This window comes from Haliaeetus albicilla, chromosome 8, assembly GCF_947461875.1.
Source record: "Haliaeetus albicilla chromosome 8, bHalAlb1.1, whole genome shotgun sequence".
Classification (NCBI taxonomy): Eukaryota; Metazoa; Chordata; class Aves; order Accipitriformes; family Accipitridae; genus Haliaeetus; species Haliaeetus albicilla.
This window is the reverse complement of record NC_091490.1, coordinates 7,781,756-7,805,876: the sequence shown is the minus strand read 5'-3', so window position 1 is coordinate 7,805,876 and position 24,121 is coordinate 7,781,756. Positions and strand designations below refer to the sequence as shown.

The following is a 24,121-nucleotide window of genomic DNA, read 5'->3' as shown; positions in this document are numbered from 1 at the left end:
CTCCAGCATGGGTCCTTTCCACGGTGTGCAGTCCTTCAGGCACAGACTGCTCCAGCGTGGGTCCCCCACGGGGTCACAAGTCCTGCCAGAAAACCTGCTCCGTGGGCTCCTCTCTCCACAGATCCGCAGGTCCTGCCAGGAACCTGCTCCAGCGCAGGGTTCCCACGGGGTCACAGCCTCCTTCAGGAACCCACCTGCTCCGGCGTGGGGTCCTCCACGGGCTGCAGGTGGATATCTGCCCCACCATGGACCTCCCTGGACTGCAGGGGGACAGCCTGCCTCACCAGGGTCTTCACCACGGGCTGCAGGGGAATCTTCGCTCCGGCGCCTGGAGCATCTCCTCCCCCTCCTTCTGCACTGACCTTGGTGTCCGCAGGCTTGTTTCTCTTACATGTTCTCACTCTCTCTCCGGTGGCTGTTTTCCGCGTCCCAACTTTTTTTTTCCTTCTTAAAAATGTTATCACAGAGGCGTTACCACTATCACTGATTGGCTCGGCCTTGGCCGGCGGCGGGTCCGTCTTAGAGCCAGCTGGTATAGGCTCGCTCTCTTTCGAACACAGGGGAAGCTTCCAGCAGCTTCTTACAGGAGCCACCCCTGTAACCCCCCCCCGCTACCAAAACCTTGCCACATAAAACCAATACAATCTCTTTCCTGAAAGTCAATGAAGTAGCATGGCACTATATTAAAATAATTTTCTTTCAGTTTCTGCAAGAACTGATTTCTTGCTGAATTAGCGTATCAACTGCAAAACCAACCTCCACAGCATTGGTGACCTTATGTCACTTTAGGCATTACAGAGCTAGAGAGAAACAGCTTCAGAGGGCTATAACAGTTTAAAATTATTCAGTATAAATCCACTTACTAAACTTATACATGCAGGAGACAAGCCCCTGAAATTATGGTGCTAATCTGTATGGCTTAAAGTCAGATTTCTGCATTTTTAAATGCCGTACCCACCGACACAGAACCGCAGTGGGTATTAACAGAAAATGGGATGGAACAGGCAGAAATCTGGTCAGGCTGGAGAAAATCCTGGGAGGGAGAGAATGAATGAGAAAGCAGCCAGCATCCCCAGGGTAAGACTCTGGGGTACACAGCCCTTGCGTCGGAGAACAAAGGGGGTTCCTACCACAGGGAGAAGTGGAGAAGGGCACCAAAACCTAGACATGAAAGTTTCAGGGGTTCTTCAATATGAGAAGAATATTGAGGTGACATTCAGAAAGTTTGCAGAAAGGGATGGATAAACCCAGCCTCCCCTAGTCCAAATGCAGAACCTATTTGGTCTACAGAAAAACAAAGTGCACAACTCTCCAGCTATCAAAAGACAAAGTAATATTATTAAGTTATTTCATACTTTTATTCAGTGAACGAAAGTTGCATAAGCCTTTACGCTTATTAGACATTAGATTTAATTTCCTGTATTACTGAGAAATGGGTGACTTGGAGCTATGCCAGGCGTGGATAGATATAATAGGCTATAAATTTATAAAAAGAAAACAGTAGAAGTAGGAACTGCTGCTAGAGGTGTCAATTTAAAGTAATACTCTTCCCACCAAAAAAAACCTCCCACACAGAGACTATTGCAATCAGAGGAGATATGCTGTAAAAGCATTAAGTCAGTGAAAAGTGGTGGCAGCAAGATGGCAACTTATGACTATGGGTATTTGACCTTCATATATTATTTACGTCTGAAGACTTAATTTTGTGGTTTCAGGATGGATTCATCCATAGCAAAATTTGATGTCTTCCAATAATTATCACAGGTGTTATTTATATATTTATGTCTTGGTCTGCCAGACCCAATGTGACTCCATATATTGATAATAAAGAAACAGGTTATTTACTTATTGTTTCATCTGCGAAAGTGCAAAAAAATCAAATCAAATGCTCAATAATCTATTAATTTCCTAATTCCTTGTGCAACATTCCTCAATTTCTTGTTTTTCAGGGCGTTTCCCCTTTTTCTTAGAGGCAATGTGAAAGAGTTTTCAAAAGAAGGAGGATCCAGGAATTCTCAACACTTTGAGTTAGTTCCTTGGCATTTTCATGACGAAAAAACACAGGCAGATCTTCCTATCACTATTCAGCTGGTCTAAAAAAATACATTATCTTTGCCTTTCCATATAAATCTTGTGTCTATTAAAATATGAAAGCCATTTTAAAAGTTCATCTTTGTTCTTATTTTGAAGGTGCTTTAAGAATATTTACAAACTGAGTGCCATAGAATATAGAATCTAGAATCGTTTAGGTTGGAAAAGACCTTTAAGATCATCAAGTCCAACTGTTAACCATGCCCACTAAACCATGTCCTGAAGTGCCAGGTCTACACGTTTTTTGGATACCTCCAGGGATGGTGACACCACCACTTCTCTGGGCAGCCTGTTCCAATGCCTGACAACCGTTTCAGTAAAGAAATTTTTTCTAATATCCAATCTAAACCTCCCCTGGCGCAACTTGAGGCCATTTCCTCTTGTCCTATCACTAGTTACTTGATAGAAGAGACCAGCACCCACCTCATTACAACCTCCTTTCAGGTAGCTGTAGAGAGCAATAAGGTCTCCCCTGAGCCTCCTTTTCTCCAGACTAAACAACCCCAGCTCCCTCAGCCGCTCCTCATAAGACTTGTGCAATGTAATTACATATTTTGATTTTTCCTTGTTCAAATTATGATATTCTCGACTCCCTAGAGACATAGTATGTGCCTATTACTGAAGTAATATGTCAAAATACATTGCAATTTGTTAATATCCATACTAGTAAGGAAAGAAAGCGTGTAACAAACCAACCAACAAATTCTGCACCATAAACCACCAAATATTCATTTCTAGAGTAAAGTATATGCTAAGATTTTCCAGAGCAAGATTAAACTAAAATAGGTGTTCAGAAAGAGAAAGGTTGTTACCATCTGCGGTCCAGCTGAAGTGAGAGATCGTTATAGGTATTCAGTGTCATTGATAGTAAGACCCAAGTCACTTCCATATCTGTATTTTTAAGTCAAATATCACTCTGAGGAGACATTCAAAACACTTAGCAGCTCTCACTACGCCTTTTCTGGGCCTCAGCCATCTGGATGTATTTTTAGGGTCACAGCCTTTGCTTTCTTTAGGATTCCTCCACAGCCAAGTTCCAGCTAAAATGCTGACAAGACATAAGCAAACTGCTTCAAATATTCACAGCATCACTGAGGTTGGAAGCACCTCTGGAGATCACCTGGTCCAACCCCCAGCTTAAAGCAGAATCACCCAGAACAGGCTGCTCAGGAGCTTGCCCAGTTGGGCTTTAAGTATCTTCAAGGATGCCAACTCCACAACCTCTTTGGGCAACCATGTGGCAGATGCTCCATTCCTTTAATCATCTTCATGGCCATTTCCTGCACTCGCTCCAGTATGTCCATGTCCTCCTTCTTGTGGGGAGCGCAGAACTGGGCACAGTACTCACACTGAAGTCTCACCAGTGCTGAGTAAAGGCGAATAATCACCTCCTTTGACCTCCCGGCAATGCTTTTCCTAGTGCAGCCCAAGATGCTGCTGGCCCTCTTTTCCAATATGTATGTTTACAGATACAACAGAATTTTAAGGACATTATTAGTTTTATATTTCCAGGGCCTGCTATTCATCAGGGAAATACAAACTATATTATTCTGCTAATACATGTTTTATGTCCATATCAGGGATTGTATTTATGCTCGGTACATGCTTTTCCTAAAGAACTGGCCCATTAAAAACAGTTCTTTGGGATGACTACATACTGCCTTGTAAAAACATCTGTGCACACATTTCTAAAGGTAACCCTGAAAAACTCTAACAGTGCAAATCCAGGTATCTTCATAGGAGTGAAGGCATCTTGGAAAACTGCAATTCTAAAGAATAGGAATTCTCAATTTCATCATGTTGTTACTGTTGAGATCTAAAGATAACAGATTAATCACCATTATGTTTAGCTCACAGATAACCTTTTGTAGCAATAACATCCAGCTCATAAACTTCCAGTTTCCAAAAGCACTCCATATTGTTTCAGGAGCCAAAAATCCAGTTTTCCCTCATGTATTCCTGAGAACCTTCCACTTCCCCTGCAGCTGCCACAGTGCAACTGTGGACAATACTATGTATTGACAACACACAAATTTTCTGTGCAGAAAGGTCCATAGACTTTCCAGTGGGTCCTCAGGCAGCCTAAAGCAATGAGATGTTCTATCAGATTTGTTTGTTTTGGCAAGGAAGACAGCAATCTTGTTCTTGAAAAATCTACATTTAGTTCCTCATCTATAAACAATTTTCATCAGTTCTTCCATCTGCAGTATATGTTTTTGGCAAACAATTTGTAGCGTTTCTTGTTATACATGTCAAATTGTTTCTGTTCTGCATGAGCTATGATGACTTAAAGGACCAAAGTGTCATGTGGTGGAAGGAGTTTGTTCCCTCTGAATCCAGTGGTAGCCTTACTGCCTGGGTTGGTCCATGATTTTTTTGCATTTCTGATAGTCTGTGACTGCAGAAAACAGGAACAATTAGGCAAAGCAAAACTCCTTGCCATTAGTGACATAGCAGTACATGAGCCAATACACAGTCTAGCTAATGTCCATTTACCTTCTGGAACAGTTTAAAGCAGGATGCAAAATATTCTTCCAAAAATATACTAAGTCCTTTCCATCTTTTTTTTCCTATAAAGCTATGCCAAAAGCCCTGGGAAAGCCTTTTGACTCTTCAGCTAACATGCTCAAAAGAAAATTGGGAGACTGGCAAAAAACCACAATATAATTTGGACAATGCTGGGATTCAGATTAACATTAGGAAAAGCAAACACCTTTCATACCACTCCCACGTCTCACATATCCGTGCTGAATTGAGATTAAAATTCAGATGCTAGGAAGCAGAGTAGCTCTTCCCAAAACAATGCTAGATTGGCCCAGGAGGCCACAACCTGCACGATTTTTTATAGACTGACTTTCAAAGTGCCTCATAGCTGCCTCTTGGTCTCAGAGATGTTGAATATCATTCTCAGCTTTTTCCAACACAGACCAGATGTTGTATTGTGATAATTCTCTCATGGACCTTTTCCATTTTGACTCTCCATCAGCTAGGGATCCAAAGAGACATTACTTGAAAAACAGGAACCATAAAAGAGCCAGGAACTTATAAATTAAAACATAATCACTAATTTGTTTTCTAAGATACAGATGTCTTTTGTCAGTTTAAGCCTTGATCTCTCCACCAGTTAAAGGCAACAGTTTCCGTGGAGGCATGCACTGGAAATCAGCCAACGGGCATTAACTTTTGGTTCTGATTGAACTGGGGAAAATTTGAAACAGAAACACAGAATTAAAAGTTGTGATAGTAATTAATGGCTGATGCCATTTTAAAATGTTCATGACATTAATACCAGAAAAAGTGTCTTACCCTAAGGAACTGTAGGATTATTATTGAACATTTTGGACAAGGCTTGGAAGAGTTTCAAGTTGTCTTTGGTGATGGCAGGGGCCTTGCCTTCTCCTTACCTCACTGATCTGTTTATGTACAGGGACCAGGATCCATCTCTGGGGAAGTGCATCCTATGGTGGTGATTAATGCAAGTGGCAGTGGTGTTACGGGAATGTGGTACCACCAGAGCTCCAGAGAAAGGGACAGGGCTGGAAGAGGAAGGGACACAAGGCAGAGACAGTACAGGTGCAGGGTAGTGGAACAGGCTAATACCACAGACATGAAAATGTAAGTAATGAACTGTATATTTTAAATACCTATTCTGGTAAAATACTACAGCAACATCGATACTGTTCTTTAATAGTTTCTACAGCACTGTATCCTTGCAGAAATTAATTGCCAAGATAAAACACTGTCTGGTCAATAAAACATGAACTTTGGTATGAAGGATCGGTTCTGGTGAGTTTATAAAGAGGTAGAGCAAAAGCTTTCTTCCTTTTGATTAAGAAGAAGAATCTGCTTGAAGTCGTCTAGCTGCAAATCAAACATAAGCTGAAAAAGCTGAAAATCAAACATAAAGTACTATACTAAAATTACATACCAAAGTTGGAATTCAAGTGTCATTATGGAGACACAGATTTAAGAGAACACTTTAATATGTTACGAACACAAGTGCTCAGAGTTCAACTGCATATATTTAATTTTGTAGTAACTTAACACACCAAACCTTGTTTTCAAATGGCCATTGAAAATCTTTCCATCTTTTTCAATGCTAAATCACTTGATATATCAGTACTATTACATCTCTTAACATTTTTATATCAATAAAAATGAATATGCAAAGATTTAAAATAGTAGAAAAGCTAGAGGCAACCAAAGAAAACTTTTACAAAAATGTGCATAATAAAGAGATAAGGATGAAGACGTACTTTTTAACATGACCTACATGTGCACTGATTTTTAATCTTCAAAAAGTAGCAATTCACCAGTCACACCTCTTCATTCCTTTTCAAATCAATTTTATACACCTACACAATTCTTCTGCTAGTGGATTACTGCAAGTTTACACTTAAGCTTTGAGTTTCTACTCCTGCTGTATTTTCTTGATAAAATCTATTAGTACAAGACATTCATATTAATCTGCAACTTTTAGCAATTAACCCTCTGTTTATGATACACTGCAACTGAACATTTTATTGTACATATTAGCAGGGGAATGTGCAACAGATTACTCTTCAGTGTCTTGATGTCATCAGTTTCCTTCCTTCTCATATGAGCATATATATACAAGCAACTATAATTTCTAATACAATCTAATATAAAAAGTATTACTGAATGCTTGGCCTTGTCTTATATTCCTCCAGAGACTTCTGCTTTTACCAACACTGGCTTTTTCTAGAGCCTTCTGCTCAGAATGAATAAGGGAATAGTCTGTCCTTTATACCAGGGGGTTGTTCTTTCTCTGTACTACAATGAATTCACTTGGTGGAGCAGGGATTCTGAGCAATCATTATTCCCTCCCTGGACACCTCTGGAATAAATTCTTGCTTTCCAACACGCTTTTGTTACAAGCTTTACATATTAATTTTCTTTTCTTAGGCTACAGCTTTTCTAGATTTCACACCATACTAGCATCTGTCTGTACTCCTCTTATTGAATTGTTCATGCTTCATTATTTAAGTGCAGGGAATTCTAAGTAGATGTTCCCACTTCATATGCTCTTCCCTTGAGGGGTGAACTAGCATCTGCTGTTCCTGGTCTCTTGAGGAAGAAACACCCTCCACAGAAAGAACCCACAAAGCTCCTTTCATGGCTTCATTTCACACTAAGAAAGATTTTTCTTTTTATTGCACGTGCTGGTTCCAGGAGAATTTGCTCTCAGGTAAAAATTTTAGTCCTGTAGATTGCTAAAGTCTTAATACTCCCTTCCTTAAGGAGCAGACTAAGGTCAAAATTGAGAATATGCATTTTCCTCAAAGATTTTGCCCTGGCTCGGACAATTCCTCAAAGATGCCCTTCATCAAACCCATAGAATTCTACTTCAAAAGAGGCTTTGGATTGCTATGAGAACTAAAAGGAGTCAGTCAGGAACTCCTAAGCATCCACAGGCATTTCTGTGGATTTTTTAATAATATGCTGGTAATGTGCATTTATAGTTTTATCTGTTAATTTATTAAGAACGGTGACTTTTTTAGATCTATTTATGTTACGAATGAGTTGTGTTTATGAAATTCCCAGACTACTGAAGGATGAAAATCTAAGTCTTTAGATTCAATATGAAGTAAACAGTTATTTTAAACTAAACTGTAAAGTGGCAGATGTACAGTCACTTTTACAGGTAATTTTAAGTATTAAAATGTATTGTACCTGATATATCTTTAAAGTGAAGATTTCATCCAGACTCCTCTTGATAAGAACTAGGAAATTCTTTCCTGGCTTTGTGATGTCCAGATCATGAACTTTTGTCTCTTTTTAATCACCATGCTTAGTCAGACATCCACCTGTAGGAATAGCAACCTCTGTTCTCCTCCCAACAAAGGGGCTGGTATGGCACCCCATTCACATGCCATCTTCGTTTTTACTCTTGTCATCCCTTCCATGCAAGCCACTCCAGCCAAACTTTCCCTGGGTACACTACCTTCTCAGAAAAAAAATGTGGTTACATTTTCAGTTAGAGGTGTAAGATGTCTTTTGAAGAGTAGATTGGATTTAAGCACATACCTGTCTCCTGCTTAAAATTCACACAGATCTAACTTGCAAATTCAGTGAAGAGCAGCTCTTTTCTACTACTGCCACTCAAAATCCTACTGGGATCATTCTAAAACCTTAAAATAAAGATAATATTCTCGTATTCATTACGTACCTCAACAGGTTATGTTGCGCAAGACATTATTCTTTTTGAATGTACTATGACTGTCAAATGCCAACCTAAGAAGTAAAAAATGGAGCTACAGATGTTTTAGCATGGAGGCACCTCTGCCAAACTTTCCCTAGATGTCGCTACACTTTCTGGCTACTTTATTATAGCCTTTATTATTAAATGGAAAACCATCATACAGTTTTCTAATTTCTTCATAGAAGAAATAGATAACTATCATATACTAATCCAATTTCTTCAGAGTGACAAAAAGCTATTCTATGTATAGATTATTTATATAATAGAATATATATATAATATATTCTACTAATGTCATACTGAAATTTGAAAATAGCTTTTATCACAGGCTTGTTTTCATGCTCTTTTTACCTTCCTAACACTCTTCCTACCCAGTATGTTGGCTCAGTGAGTCTGGAGTTGCTTGCCCTTTTCCATTACTTTGTGCTGAAACCAAGTATCTCATTAAGGATATTCCCAAAGTTTCCAGATTCAGTTTTCATGCCTACTTTGCTATTCTTTCTGTCTTAACAATTTTTCCAAAGAATGTCCTTCTGCCCTTATCTGATTTTGCCACCCAAAGACTCATTTATACTATACAAATGCTACAGGAAACTACTCTGGGAATTCAAGGCAGGATTCAGGCTTGTTAGTGTTTTAGCCGATTCAGACTTAAAACAGAGTTCTGGGGACAACATCCTTGTTTCCATCCCTGTTTATCACCTCTCTGTAATTTGCTATTTCTTACCTGTGAAAACAGTCTTCAAAAAGCATATGTGATTTCTACACATGAATGAAGTTTCCATATTGGCCAGCAATATGAAGACTCCCCAGTTTATTGCAAAGACTACCAAAATATCTTCAGATTTTCTAAGTATTTAAAATCTCAGTTTTGCTGAGTAGTCATGGATTGATTGTCCACAAGATGGGGCTTCTACAACGGAGATCTTTGTATCCAAATTTAAGATTCTGATGCAAAAACTACGAATGTCATCACAGTTGACAGGAACAATTTTAGCCCATACTTTCAAATTCTGGCACAGAAACAGTCCTCACAAAAGGAACCCCACTCCCCATGTCTTGCGTAAAACCAATAATCCCTCAGGAAATCAAAACAGCACCAAGTGATTTTATCTTGTCCTTAACCTTTGCACTGTGCTGGTGTACAGCTTATGAGTCAGAGACAATATGCACCACTACAGTCATCCTGTGTCTTGCAGAGATTCTGTAAGGTCATCTACTTCTACCTGAGCTTTTGTGGAAAAGTACGTAGTCCAAAACACCATGTAAAGTGTATGTTGTTTTGAGACATTTCCCAAGTCAATATGTAACCTAATATATGAATTTCTAAAGCAGTCTGCAAGTCCACTGTTAGGATGTTCCTGTTAAGATGATAACACCTCCAAAAAAAAAGTTAGAGAAAGTAGCTCCACAGAGTCTGTAATTTCTATAAACTGAAAGAGGGAAAAGCTTGCTGTTACAAAAACTAACTGTAGGCACGCACTTCAAAATAAATGAAAAGAAAAATAATTTATTCTTAGACACAAAAATTTTGAAACATTTAAAAAAAAGAAAACCAGGAATAGACTTACAGTACCTTTAGCTGTCTTGTTTCAGTGTGCGGGAAGTGTTTGTTTAAACAGTATGTGATTCGTTCTGCTAAAAAAAAGGCCTCCTCTTTTGTCATATAAGTAAGCTTAAACAATCAAGATTTTCATGTCTTAAAGGAATCTCCACACAACCAAAAGCAGGACAGACTAACTGGGATTGTGCAGGTACCTTCTTGTATCCCTTCTCGTACTAAGAGAGAAATCAGGAAGACTTAATTTATGATCATTCCTGTTTTCTGCATGATGTTGTTTTCTAGAAATTTTTTCAGGAAGCACAGTATTCCATCAGACAACAGAAGTGTTTGGCATGCAAAAGCAAATACTGGTACAAATTTCCAGCCTGCTCTCCCTCCAAGAGGAGGTTGTACACACACGGACTATTCAAAAAGTAAAACTGGATCTTAAGAAGAGGAAACACTTCTGGCCAGATCGTAAAGTTAATTTCCCAAAGACTAACTCCTCCCCAGTGCCAGAGGCAGTCATTCACAATCACCTAATATTTTTTGTACAAAATCTTCAGTGGTTCTTCCTCACATTCCTTCTGTTCAGTATCCAGTAACTTGTCTTCTGCAATTCAGCTAGCTAAGCTGTCACAGACCAGAGTTTCAACAGGAAGTGCTAAATTGTACCCTTCAGAATAATCATCTGGAGAAGCATAAAATAAGAAAATCTGAGTAGGCAGGAATTACACGGAGAAGGATAGGGAGTGACAGTACGCTACAAATGGAAGTCAATGATGTTGTATTATGAAAAAGGAAGGACACTAAGTTTGATAAATGGCATTTTTGCACATACTAAATAATATTCTCTTTACTCAACACCGTAGTTTTAACTGCAGTACTGTGTCCAGCTTTGGATGCCATGCCTACTGAAAAAGTGGACCAAAGAAAGAGTCTACAGCACAGTGAAACATATGGGAGATTTACAAATCATGATCCCTAAGAAAGACTGAAACAAAGCAGCATAACAGCCTTCACATATCTAAAATCACTGCAAGACAGGACATGTAATGAAGAGAGTTTGACTTGTAGCAATCTTAAATATTAGGAAAAATTTTGACATTGCAAGGGATTAGAACACAGTACCTACAGATGTTATTCAGTATCCAGAAACAGTCTCAACAGTTGTCTGTCAAGGAATGACAAAGACTTAGGTGATCTTGGACTGGGACAGAGTTGTATGTCAGAGGGTCACACTCCATAGGTTCTCATGAATCTTTCCATGTGTCATTTTATCACTCTGTTATTGCAGAAGACCTGTAGCTACCTACAGGAAGAAAACACAGATTTTAGGCTATAGGAAAAATGGTGAAAATCAGAAAAACAGGAAGACTTAGGAGAAGGTGAGCAAGAGGTGTTTCAAGTCGTGCAGCACAAAGCATATTCAACTTGGACAAATGATAAATGACCCAATTCTCTTTCAAAGAAGAACAAGCATTTCAGATACTACCTTACTGTTGCACTGAACTGAAGGCTTGGTGAGGAACAAAGGCTCCAAGATAAAAGTCAAATTCAGATGAAACAATATCATGTTCAACTTCATACCCCTCATTAGCTGAGGTAATTTTGGCTTCTGGACCTGCTACTCCAAATACCTATCCTCTCCCCTCATCTTGGGCAGAATACCCCTGAACCCGCAGTGACGGTACCTGATGACTAACAAACTGGCCACTGGTGAACTCTGGACAGAGCTCGCTCCTTGCAAATTCAGGAAGTATTTACAGACAGTAAAAAGTGAAGAAAGACCAACACTTCAATTAAAATTTAAAATTAAATTAAAATTTCTTAAACTAAATTAAAAAGATTCAAGTTAAAACATAGATTTCTGTGTATTGAATATCTACCACTTGTTGAATGCCAGCCCAGTACTCAAGTGTCCCAAAGCCCGTCAGGGGGATGTGTCAGCAAGTCACACTCCCACTCAAACACAACAGTTACCCTGCAGTAACTGTGATTCCTTAATATTCTGCTATTGGGAACTTCGCCACCCATTCTACTTACCTGATTTTTTACCTACTGCCATGTTTTCTTACTGGCATTTTCTAAGGATATAAGGCAGAGCGAGAATTAAAACACAGCAGTAATGCATCTGTTGTAAATCACCCAAGAGAAACAAGACAATATAAACCAGTCTGAAACCTTTTGGGGTTATCGGTATATAATCTACTGCAACTAAAACCATTCCTGAGACATTTGACCTAATCTGCCTTTCAAAGCGTTCAGTAAGCCAGATTCCCGGGTAATAATTTCCAGTGCTAAACTACTTCTGCAGTTTGAAATAATCTCCGAATGTCTACCTTAAATCTCCTACTCTACGTCCATCACCTCTTGCCCTAGACCCACTGAACATGAAGAAAAAAGTATTCCTTTTCTCTGCAGAGAAACTTTTTACATTTTTGAAGATCATTACCACTTTTCCCAACACTTTCTTCTTCTTTGAACCAAACAACTCCAAATTCTTTCAGTCTTTGCTCTTAGATCATGTTTTCTAGGTCTCCGATCATTCTGGAAGTTGAGACCGTGGTAATACGTGGTACACTGAGAAAAAGGAAAATTGACTCCTACACAAAATTCACCATGAAGCTGGGTGACAGAGGGTTTGTTTGAAGAGGTTACCTTTGTATGATGACTGTCTGCTTTGTTGTGTGGTTTTGTTAATGCCAAAATACATGTCCTTTTAATTTGTGACATGCAGTGTAGGTGCCCCCGTGCATGGAGTAGCTAGGCATTATGCTCTTTGGTCATAAAACATTGTGGACCTGGGGAAAACAGTTATTACAGAAGGCAACATATTTATGCCAATAATGGAAAACATATCCTTACCAAGATGGTATCTTTGGGATAAATTGATGTAAGTGGTATTTGTGATGCCAGGATAATTTAAGCAGAAGTTTAAGTAATTTTTAGAAACATGAGCAAAATGCTGCATCACAAAGTGCATTTCAGGGAAAAATATTAGATCCATAATTGCTTTCTAGTGCACCATTCACTGTCTCTCAGAAAACAATACACAATTGTAATATATACTGAGAAATATCTACGGTTCAGCTAAAATCAAGAAAACTAAAAATAATGACATGCATTTTAAAAGATGCTATGTTCTTTATAACCAGATAAATTAACTCAGTCATTGCCATAATCAGATTCACATATATAATTGAAGAATGTAATTTACTTCCATTCTCCAGAGGTATACAAGGCCTTTTTTTCCAGAAGAAGGTTTTAAAATTGTAATGCATCTTATTCACCAACATTACCTGAGCAAACAGTGCTATCTCTGAGCCTATAGGTACCATGGCATGGAAAGATTGCACTCAGAAGTTAACTGGCTTCTGTATATGAATTGAGAAAACAATCTTATCCAGAAGAAAGATAAGACATAATAAGAAATGATAAGTGCTAGGAAAGTAAGCCTGATGGAAGAAAAGGAAGTGAAAAAACTTTTCCATGCTGAGGACAGAAAAGGTCTTTCAAAAACTTTTGTTGAGCATGACACATTAAACATACCCAAAATGTTGTCCAACAATAACATGACCATGGATCAAGTAAAATGAAGTCACCAAAGGGTCTTTTATCTATAAATTAGGCAATTTATGATGTCAACTTTGCAGAGAAACTATTAACAAGAAAGACTTTTCACATCCTCAGTGGTTTTTAGATTTTTAACTCAAAAAGAAAGGGATTTTTCAGTAAGGTAGCTCATCATCTCTGGCTAGCTCGTATGAGCCTTAAGAATACAGCATTTTATGTAACTTGTCCCCCCTATATCGAAACCCTTTAAAATAAAACATAAACATTCCATTGTCTGCATCCTTTAAAAACATTTTTCATTAATTTCCATTTTGTTTTTAAAAATACATTTCACTTAGAAGACGCTAGCTGCCAAAAAGTGGTTAGTACAGACCTGTGTATGACACTGTCATATTGAGACTTACCAGAACATTAATCCTGTACACTGGCAAATTTCAGACTACCCCATTTCTGTTCTGACAACAGATTGCAGCTAATTGTTTCAATGTTTACAGGTAAGAAAAAGTTTCATTGACTTAGGTTGCCAGTTCTGTATTGATATTAGTCTGATACAAATTTTTATACACGCATTCGTCTTTTCTACCAGTAGTATCTAAGCAGCCTTAAACCACTATATGGCTCTTTCTTCCATCTATAGGATCATTTTAAGGCTCCAGAAAATCCAGCCTGATGATTACTTGTTCCCCAAACTAAGTGGGGGAAGTCAAAAACAGAGAGAACCAAAGAAATCAGTTAAGCTGTCCTATGGTTCTCTGGAACAGAGAAACTGTACTTGTCAATCACATCCTCTCTGAAAAAGAGACCATATAAAACCTACTTGTGAGCCTCCAAATCTGTATGGAACAAGGATCTCCTACGGCATGAACAGCTCATAAACAGGGGGCTGGGTTGGTTTTTTTTTTTGTCTATATGCTATTTGGTCTACAGTTACCTCTACCATTCTGCATGTGCAAGGATCACTTCTGTGTCTATTTCCGCAAAAGCGGATCCTTCTAAGCAGCCTCTGTACTTACAAGTATTATCTACAGAAAGTAGGTGCAGTGAAGCCTGCCAGGTCCATTCAATTTTCTGCAACTTAATACTAAGAAATGGTGAAAACAGCTCATGTGTTCTCTGGACAGTAGACTCCCATCAAATGGTTACTGAGCAATAAGGACAACCAACCTCTACCTTGAAAAGCTCTTCAGCTGCTTTCTTGTCCCCAAGCTGCAAAAAACATGGTAACAAAAGGAGTAGCCTCACAGTCACACCACAGCATATGCAGGGATATTAGAAGACAACATTTGTGCATTTGTGAACAGAAGAATTTTTCCATTCTCTGTCTCCTGAACCGCTCTACAAGTTTTGAGCTGGTGGTGCAAAGCCATTATTAACCACCTACCTGGCCTAAGAGGAGTGAATGGCTTAGAAAACAAGCAGCTTAAAGCATTCCTGCTGTGAAGAACCCAGTAATGACTGGTAATAGCTCTTCCTCCTTCAGAGCACTCAGGGGTACAGAACCTTCCACTTTGCAAAGCCCAATGTAAACTGCTGCTTCCTCGTTGGTCTGTGTGAGTCCACCATGAAAAGTAGATCTTATTCTGGCATTTGACAAGTTTCCATCTTTTAAATGGCGCCCAGATTTGGAGCATCCTGTAGCTACTAACAGGAAAGTTTAACTGGGCTTGGCAGTTATTCCTTTTGGAGATCTGCCTCAAGGAAAATAAATGCAACATCTATACCGTGGGACCCCAGAGTACGTCCCAGGATGAGACCAGAGACCCACATTTGCACACTGGTTTCCAAAGAAAGGAAATCTTGGCATGCCAGGCAGTGGGGAGGCACCACATGCTCCCACAGGACCTCTATACTCGACTGGATCAGACTGCAAGGCAGACTGCAGCACAGGCCTGTACAGGCTGAAGCTCCACAGAGAGACTAAACCATGAAATGGCAGCTGAATACAGAAGTCTTCCTAGTTGCCAGTCTCATTGTTCCCGATGTTGCCACTGCGCAACTGAAAATACCAGTAACAGAGCTGGAGCCTCACCGCAAGGTCCTCAGAGCAGACAGCTCAGACATTGCCTTAACCTTGAAATCATGACTGCGTGAGGCAGTCGTTCGCTGGATTCTCTCCAATGATTGCTTGCCTAATTCTATTAAACCAAGTCAACATACTCATAGGATAAACACCCAAATGACCAAGTCATGTACAACGGTCATTATTATTTACAGTACTTCATTGCAAAGCCTCTCCATCATGAGCAATGCTCACAATTCGTGCACCATTTTTATTCTCAGTTTGCTAGAAAAGCCTAAAACTGTGTTTGAACACCACAAATGTCAGCAATAACTTCTCTTTTGCTACAGATTTTACACTGGGACTGTTTAGGTTATCCATTGATAAGCAGCAAGACAAAACTCCTCAACAGTAATAAAATGAAATCTTCAAGAAAGAACTCATATAGATGACCAGCAAAAAGTCTGTTACCAGACTGAGGTCCACCACAGGACCTCTCAAATGCTTAAGTAAATGGTTGTAGAGCCAAATACATCACTGTGAACACCTGGTTTGTAGATACCTCGACCCAAGATGGAAGCTCTAGTGCACACCACGACTGACATGGATCAGCAGAGAACTCGGTGATAAAAACCTGCTGTCCTGCTTTACAGAGCCTACTTTGTGGCCGTTCTCATCTGCACCAAATTTGCTTCACTTTAAAAACCACTGTAATAAAAAGGGATTTTTAAATATTTTCCATGGTCTGAATCTGAAAGCCGGGGAGGGGGGATTTTGAGGAACCATCCCAGAGGACACAGCTGGAAAGAACAAAGTATCATCCTGTAAAGGAAAAAAAGTGTCATTCCCCTCTGTGTGGGTCTGTGCTAGCACGCTAAGGCAGTGAAAGAGGGGCATCCACTTCCTTGAAGTTTGCATTTATCTATACTTACCTATATTTATATCCAAGCCTGAATGGTTTTTTTATGAAGAAAAAAAAAAAAAAAGGAGCTAAATACGTGGTTTCTCTTAGTATCTGCTTATCACACCAGAAGCCTGAAGGGCTACCTTCAGAAACAGAAAAGCGATACAAGGAACGCCGGTTGCTTTTTTTTGCCCCACATTCGGGGTTCGAGGCCCTGCCCCTACACCGACAAGCCGTGCCCACTCGAGTCACCCCCTCTCCTCCCTGAGGAACAACCCCGCGGCGAACCATACGCCGGGGAAGGACCCTTGGCCTCTCACAGACCACCGCCAGCCGGGGCGGCGAGGGGGGGATGTCCCTGCAGCCGCCGCGGAGGGGCCGGAGCCCTGGTGCCGGCCCGGGGCGGCCTTTCCGCCCGGTCCCCGCCGCCATGCCCGGAAAACAAACAAAAACAAAGCGCTCCCGGGGGTGGAGCGAAGCGGCACCCACCATTTTGGGGGCCGGACGGGGGGGGGGGGGAGAAGCCCACCGCCCCGCAGGCGGCAGCAGCCGGACGGTCCCGGCCCGGCTTGCGCCTCATCCCGCCGCGGGCGGGCAGGGGTTTCGCCCCCTCCGCGCCGCGGAGGCCGGGGCCTTGCGGTTGCTAACCTGGCCCGGCGGGGAGGAGTGAGAGGAGGAGCCAGGGCGGCCTGTGCGACAAAGCCCAGTGCGCAGGGAGCTGGTGACCAGGAAGCAGAACAGCGCCGGGCTGCCGCGGGGCGGGCGGACCCCACCGGAGCCCGCTGCCCCACGCCGCCGCCCCCCTCGGGGGGTGGGAGGCCAGTCCTGCCGCCGCCCCCCCCCACCACTCCCCCCGCCTTGGCTCCGGGGGGTCGGGGCGGCTGCGGAGCGAGGCGGGAGGGCGGCCGGGTTGCTGCTAAGCCGCTTAGGGGCCGGGGCTGGCATGAACCTCCCCGGCGGGGCGGCTGCGGGCTGCGCGCTGCGGCGGGGAGGCTGAGGGCGCGGAGCCGCCGCCGCCGGCGGTGGGGGCTGGCGGTCCGTCCCTGAGGAGAAGGAGGAGCGGGGGGGGGAGCCCCGCTCCCCGGGGTGGGGGGGGGGGGAAGATGGGGAACTGCCTCAAGTCCCCCACCTCGGATGACATCTCGCTGCTCCACGAGTCGCAGTCGGACAGAGCCAGCTACGGGGACGGGGCTGAGCCGGATCAGGAGCCGCCGCCGCCATATCAGGTAGGGGAGGGGGCGGGGAGCGCCGCGGTACGGAGAGCCGAGGCCGGAGGGGGACGACGGAGGGAGCGGAGCGGGGCGGGCGGCGAGGCCCCGCGCAGAGGCTGAGGAGAGCGGAGCGGGGCGGGCGGCGGGGCCCCGCGGAGAGGCTGAGGAGAGCGGCGCGGGGGGCCGCGGCGCGGGGCTCGGCGACAGGCCGCTCGCCCTGAGGGCCGGCCCGGGGGGCCGCCGCTGACTCGTCTCGTCTGCCCCCTCCACCCCGCTCCCGCCCCGCCGCCGCCGCTCCTGCGCTGGGCGGCCGCCCGAAGCGCTCCCTTTCCGCTCGCGCGTACCGGCGGGGAAACCGCTTTGTCTGCTCCAGTCTCACAGCTCGGGCCTCTCGTCAGACGGGAGGCGAGGATCCCGGCGGGGAGCGTCGGGCGGGCCGGGCCCGGCTGGGGGCGGGGGGGGTGTGTGTGTGAGGGTGTCGGTCGGTCCCGTTGCCGGGCGGGGGGCGGCCGCGGGGTCCCGGAGGAGGAGGAGGAGGAGGAGGAGGAAGGCCGGCGCTGGCCGTCCGGCCGGTGCCGCGTCCTTTGTTGCTGCCTGCGGTGACATCACCGTCTGGCGTTGCGCTGCTCGGGTGACGCTCCGGGACGGGGACCGCGGCCGTGAGCGCTGCCCGGGCTTTGTCCGGCCGCGCTCAGCATCGCCCGGGCTCCGCTCCCGTATTTTTAGCAGCATCTGATCCCCAGTAAGTAACTCTCCCGGCGCAGCGGATCCTGTTTCCCCTCGGTCGTGTGGGGCACCGAGCAGGGAAGTGTTGCCCATTGTTCGGTGGTTTTTTTTTTTTTTCCTCTCTGTTTCAGAGAGAATCTGTTAATTTACAGCTTGATGACGAATCGAGAGGGTGGGGGGAGAAGGCTGGGTGTTTTCTCTCTTTCCTCACAGCAGAGGATAACGTCGATGTTGAGTGCTGATGGCGTTAATACAAAAGCCCCTGCTCTTGGCCCCTCTGGCCGCGGGAAGGGGAAGCTGAACTTGGGGTTGCACTTGTCTGCTCCCTGCCATCTCCATCCCCATATATAGAAATGTATATTGCCCTAAACGAGCCATCTACAGTCAACGGTTGTACAGCACTAAAAAACGGGAAAAAAAAAATATTCCGTTGGTATTACCGCACATTTTATTCAAGTTTTAAAAGTGTTTTCCTATCTGAGATAATTGGATGTGTTCCAGAGAAATCTATAGAAATGACAGTTGAGACGCAAATTCTGGAGGGTGACTTGAGAGCTCCCTGTTCCCTAGGATGGGAGTCACTCAGTAGTTGCAGACCTTGACGTACAATTAACAAAATCGCAGGAAGTATTTAGCTGGGCAGATGTGTAATCTACAAATGCTTTAACAGGTTCAAGAATTACAGCCCTGGTAGGAAGCCCTGTGAGTGTTGAAGAGAAGCCCCATAAGTAGCAGCCCTTACTGGTGCAGTGAAGCTGCGCTGGTGTTGCTGGGCAGTGTGTGCCTGTTTCGTTTAGGTGCAAAAGCTTAATATTAGAATAAATTTCACGATGTGGGGAATTTTTTTCTGAGTTCTGAACTACATCTGCTGAAGTCCAGTAAATGGAAAGTGCTTGGTGGCAGATTCAGTTTTTTAAAGGTTGTGTTATTCTAAATTAAGCCTGAATTGGCTATGCGGTTTCGGAATGCATCGTATTTTTGTCAAATCCACATATGAAGTTTGACTGTTTGTGCTATTTATTGCATTTACATCTGTGATTCCAGGAGGACTTGTGGAGATTGTTTTTTTTTTTTTTTTCCTTTGAAGACAACCTGTTAGGTCTTGTAAGAGTCACAAATCAAGTATATGCTCTGTGCAGGCCTTCTCATGTGGATTTTGGTGTAGATAAGTGCTCTTCCTTCGTTATTTTTTTTTTTTATTTTTTCTTGATGAAGAACTTCGTGTTCGTAAGTGTGGATAGTTGGTTGAGAACACAGTAGACAGTAAAATGAACCTACAGGTGTCTATTATTGAGTAAGTGTATATTCATAGCAAAACTTCCTTCACTTGAATAGAGCTGGGTAGTATCGGGTGATGTGCCTACAGGTGCTTGGCTGTCTCGAACATTGCTGGCTGTCCTGAAAGCCCCTCCGCTCGCTGATCCTAGCAATTCCTAAAGCTTCACGTAAAGGTAGCATTTTGTGTCTCATATAGTCAAAATTCAAAGCTACTGTTTCCACAGGTCTTGAACCACAATGGTTTGTGATTTAAAAAAAAAAACGAAAAAAAGCCTTACCTACAATATTATGCAGCATTTCACACACACTTTGAGGTTGAGGGGATTTATAATTTTAAATTGTTTGGGGTTTACAAGATGCACAAGCCAGACTCCAAATGTGAACAACTCCTTATGCTCCGTTACTGCTGTTGTGCTAGCAATAGGTCGCGCTCTCATTTTAACTTTCAAGTGGCAGCTTGGATTCAGCCTTACAAATGGGAATTTAGGAGTTTTGTCCTTGTTTGCGATGATTGCTTCTTTCACAGTGTCTTAACCAGAATTAGAGTGTGTATAATATAGAGACATTAGGAATGAAGAGGATAAAATGAATTTGAAAACTTGTTCGTGGCAACTAGCAGTGTGTGCAAGAAACTGGGAAATGAACAATTTGAAATTTAACTACTGAGATTTCAGCTGTAAAATTGACATATTTTAGAAGAGAACAAAATCTAGTAGGTTTGCTTCTCTTGGGTTTGCAGCAATGATGTGTCAACTTCCTGAATAGGTCTTGCAAGGTATGCAAACTAGGAGAAGGAAGCTTGTTGGGTGAAGGTATGTAGAAAATGACTTCTCTGTCTCTTGTCAACATAATACAGAAGTTAGTTACATTTTAAATACTTTTTTGTGTTCTGACAGGATTTTGCCATGGGCATCCAGACGGAAATCTTGTTAAGCTGTAATTTTTATTTAGCTATTGATTTCTAACCGCAAAATGAGCCCCCAATAATCATTTCAGTATTGCATGTCAAATTTCTTTTATCAGTGAGTGCTGTTGAACTGGGTTTGTGAAATTCCTGCTTCCAAAATTGAGATTGACAATTGGATTGGCAGTATGGACCCATAGAGTAACGGGGAATATAACTTCCACTCAGAGGCTCTGCATATATATACCTGTCTCTGCTCTCAGTTTTTGTGGCAGTATGTGTTATAAGCTACAGCAGAAAGGCTTCAGAGAGGAAGCATCTTTTTAATCAGGTATCTGAGTTAATGAGAAAACGGTCCATTAAAGCATCAGGCGTTTTCCAGTGCATCAAGCTTAACGACTAATGTGGGAAGTAATTAAAACACACTGAAAAAAGAGTGTGTTTGTATGGTGGGGGAAAGGAAGTGATTTCAAGAGTGGACCAGCGTTTTCATAGACAGACACTAATTTTGGATGCCTCCATTTTAGAACCCAGAGATTACAACTGTTTTTCTAAGTGTTAAGCACATGCAACTCCATTTTTAACCAGTGAATCTGTGATTAGGAAGGAGTTAGCTTTGGTTTTGTTTTTTCTCAAGTCCTCAAAATTGAGTATGCTTTCAAGTTTGTTTTCCTTTTCTGTGTATGACTTCTTCGCCATCTGTTGGCAATATGCCTTCTGCTGTTTTTCCACACAAGTTCACTGTTTTTTTCCAGTTTCTCTTACTTCTAGTAGTTTTTCTCAAAAACTTTATTTTGCAGAACAGATGTGCCCCTTTTCTTAATCCTTGTCTCCTATTTCTGTTCTTAAATAGTTCCTTAATAGTTGCAGGAAATAATTTGCCAGTTTATTAAAATTTGGAATTTTACACAGTGAAGTACAGAATACTTTACATCTTTTCTCCCTAAGTTTCTACAGAGTACTACTGTGGACAAAATACACTGCAGTCTTCTAAAAAAGATGTGTATACCACTTGCTGAATTAATAAGCTAAAAGCATGAGAATTAAGCACAAGTTCTTGATATTGATACTGAACTTATAAAAGCACATTTGATATGTTGATGTGGCACATAGACTAATAAAATATTTTACGCCTTTACCTGAAGAGATCCAAAGCGTGCTCCAGTACTTAGTACCACCCTGTGTTGTCTTAGAGGCCCAGATAAAATGTTTCAGTGGCTTTTTTAAAAATTAATTTTTTTTTTTTTTTTCTTTATTTGGAGGGATTAATTTAAAACCTTTTGACGTGGATAGTCCTTTGATTATTAGGCTGTAGGCACAGAATGAGACGAGAGATTGCAAACATGAGCTTAACCCAATGTCATGCTCCCATAATCTTCCAAAAGCTGTTGGAGACAGCAGGTTTTGAAAGCACAATTGAGGATGTCTCATGGCTTCTCTTAAACTGAGGTTGCTGCAATAGCCTCCTTGGGCCTCCTCTGTTAACTGAGTGTCACTTGTACGTGTTGTACCCTCGTCCCCATCCTTCTGTCTTGTCGTGCTTCATTCCAGCCATCCCCAGTTCAGGGAGGTGGCACGGCAGCCTGTAGTGATGGTGCCCTAGGTCCCTATTAAGTCACTCTCCATGATCCCCTCAGCCTGAGCGCGCTGCAGTAGATGCAGCCCTGGAGTGTTGCTTATCCAAGAAGCTGAAGTTGTCCCCAGTTTGAACAGTCAGAAAATTTTCTTGAAATACTCTACTGCATTTCTATGTGGAACTTGCTCCTGTGGATGCATGTGTTGGATGTATTTTGCTCAACAGAGAAACAAAGCTTTTATTATGCTCTCATCATGACTGAAGTAATATATTACATTGGTGTTCTGATGCTGTCTTTTCAAAGGCATGGTAATTAATATCATTAAAAATTGCAAACCAAATTAATTCTGATACAGGAGTTGCACCCATTTATAGAAACATCCATACAAAATTCTCTTGGGCTGCGAATGAGATGATTTATCATCTGTGATTACGTGTATTGTACAAGAAGGAAGACTATGGTAGTATAATGTGTTACAATTTAGCGTTGAGTGGTTGTGCAAAGCTAGAACTGTGGGTATATGTTGGGAGAGCATAAGAGGAGGAAAGATGCAATGGGAAAACATTACATACGGAAAGCTATCCATCAAAAAAAACAAACCAACTAGTAAGTTTACTTTCATGTAAGAGAAAGGAGTATATTTAAAAATTGCCTATGCAGGTCTTGCACTTTTCTCTGCTTGTCCTCCGCATCTTGTTGATGACATCTATGAATTACAGCTGCGTTTGTGGATGTGAACTGAAATACTGCTCCAGTCCACAATTTCTCAGTCTGGTGGAAACTTCAAAGGGTTTCAAACAAGAGTGTCTCTTTGTTTGTGTGTTGCTGGCTGGTGCCTTCTGGCAGCAGTGCCCGAGGTGGAGATCAGCTTCAGTGAGGAGACAAAGTGACGGAGAAGCTGAAGTTGAGGGTGCGCTGCATGGATAAGAAATGGTAGAGTAAGCCAGTGATGTTTTGTGTTTATTTCTTTTCTAGAATATGATTGCTTAAGCTACCTCATATAATGCATTCTCAAAAATGAACAAGTGTTGTAGTAGTATTCTGGAATAATCTCTCTTAACTGTGAAAGACCAAGCACTATGTGATAAAGTCACTCCTGAGAAATGCTGCATTCAGAAAATCTGTAAGCCGTCCATGTCTTATGGTGCAGTTCTGGTAAATTATTTGTATGTGCAAAGCAATAATAAACTTTTTTTTTTTTAACATCTGTATAGGGATATACACTTTGCCTCTCCAGACAGTAATGAAATATGTATTATGAACTTCATTGTAATAGCATTCAAGATTATTTGGTTAGTGAACAATATGCCATGACACTTCTTACTCCTTCCACATCTGAAGAACTTAGCAAGTTTTCTAGAGAATTATATTGCTGGTAATTGGTGCTAGAGGGAAAGTTTCCTGAGGGTGCTAAGTCTAACTCCCTTTCTAGATAACAGAAAAAACTGCACCTGTATTTCCTGTCTTAATGCATACTGGTATCAGCATAGCCTGCTAGGCTGGCTGATAGGTGCTGTCTTCCATTTTGCTAGTGAAAAAAGCTGGGAGGCAGGGGGAGAAGAGAGGAAGGCAGGCAAATCTGAAAATAAAGGATACCAGATGGCATTACAGAGTTAGGTAACTTTAATCTTTAAAATACCCATTCATAACCTGTTTTTAATGAATATCTTAATGAGTATTGGCTGAATATTGTAATTCTTTGCCTGCTTAAAATGGATTTTTAACTCCAGTTAGTTATAAATATGTTAGACATGGCTAGAGGAAATGGGAAGTGTATGCTGATGTTGGAGTTCTCTGTGTTATCTTTCTATTATGAAAATTAGAGCTGGTTTCTAGACTCACTCTCATTGAGTCGGCAATCAGTAAAGATCTGTTCCTAACCATTCTGGCCAGAAGATTTTCCAAGAGGAACTTTGAAAAGAAGAGAATATGTTTATAATCACATTCGATGGAGTACTGCTTGCTGGTTTACATGGATTTCTGCAAGGAATGTCTTAAGTTGGATCAAGATGCTATACAAGGTCCGTCCCTGTCTTCCATGTCCCTGTTCATCACTTCAATGAAGGAAAGAAGCTCAGTTTAATGAACA

The 24,121-nt window shown here is 42.0% G+C and overlaps 1 protein-coding gene and 2 long non-coding RNA genes across 7 annotated transcripts in view; 2 read left to right on the top strand and 1 right to left on the bottom strand.

Annotated features, from left to right (window-relative positions):
- Positions 1-5,865, top strand: part of LOC138686359 (uncharacterized) — a 28,056-nt gene extending 22,191 nt beyond the window's left edge. The window contains exon 5 of the long non-coding RNA XR_011325699.1: positions 1,950-5,865. This is a non-coding gene — a long non-coding RNA (uncharacterized lncRNA). The remainder of the gene's footprint in view (positions 1-1,949) is intronic.
- On the bottom strand, positions 1,337-18,215 carry LOC138686360 (uncharacterized). 5 transcript variants are annotated; one of them, XR_011325704.1, is made up of 5 exons: positions 17,892-18,215; positions 10,993-11,169; positions 7,786-7,919; positions 5,398-5,627; positions 1,337-5,289 (listed from the first exon to the last, which is right to left on the bottom strand). It is a non-coding gene; the product is annotated as an uncharacterized lncRNA (long non-coding RNA). The 5 variants fall into 5 exon arrangements; XR_011325700.1 differs by having other exon boundaries at positions 1,337-5,627; XR_011325701.1 differs by lacking the exon at positions 17,892-18,215 and adding an exon at positions 12,519-13,337 and having other exon boundaries at positions 1,337-5,627.
- The window catches only part of RNF11 (ring finger protein 11), a 32,855-nt gene continuing 25,717 nt past the window's right edge, over positions 16,984-24,121 (top strand). The window contains exon 1 of the mRNA XM_069788763.1: positions 16,984-17,562. Within this exon, the coding sequence (XP_069644864.1) occupies positions 17,440-17,562 (123 nt within the window). The 5' untranslated portion in view covers positions 16,984-17,439. The remainder of the gene's footprint in view (positions 17,563-24,121) is intronic.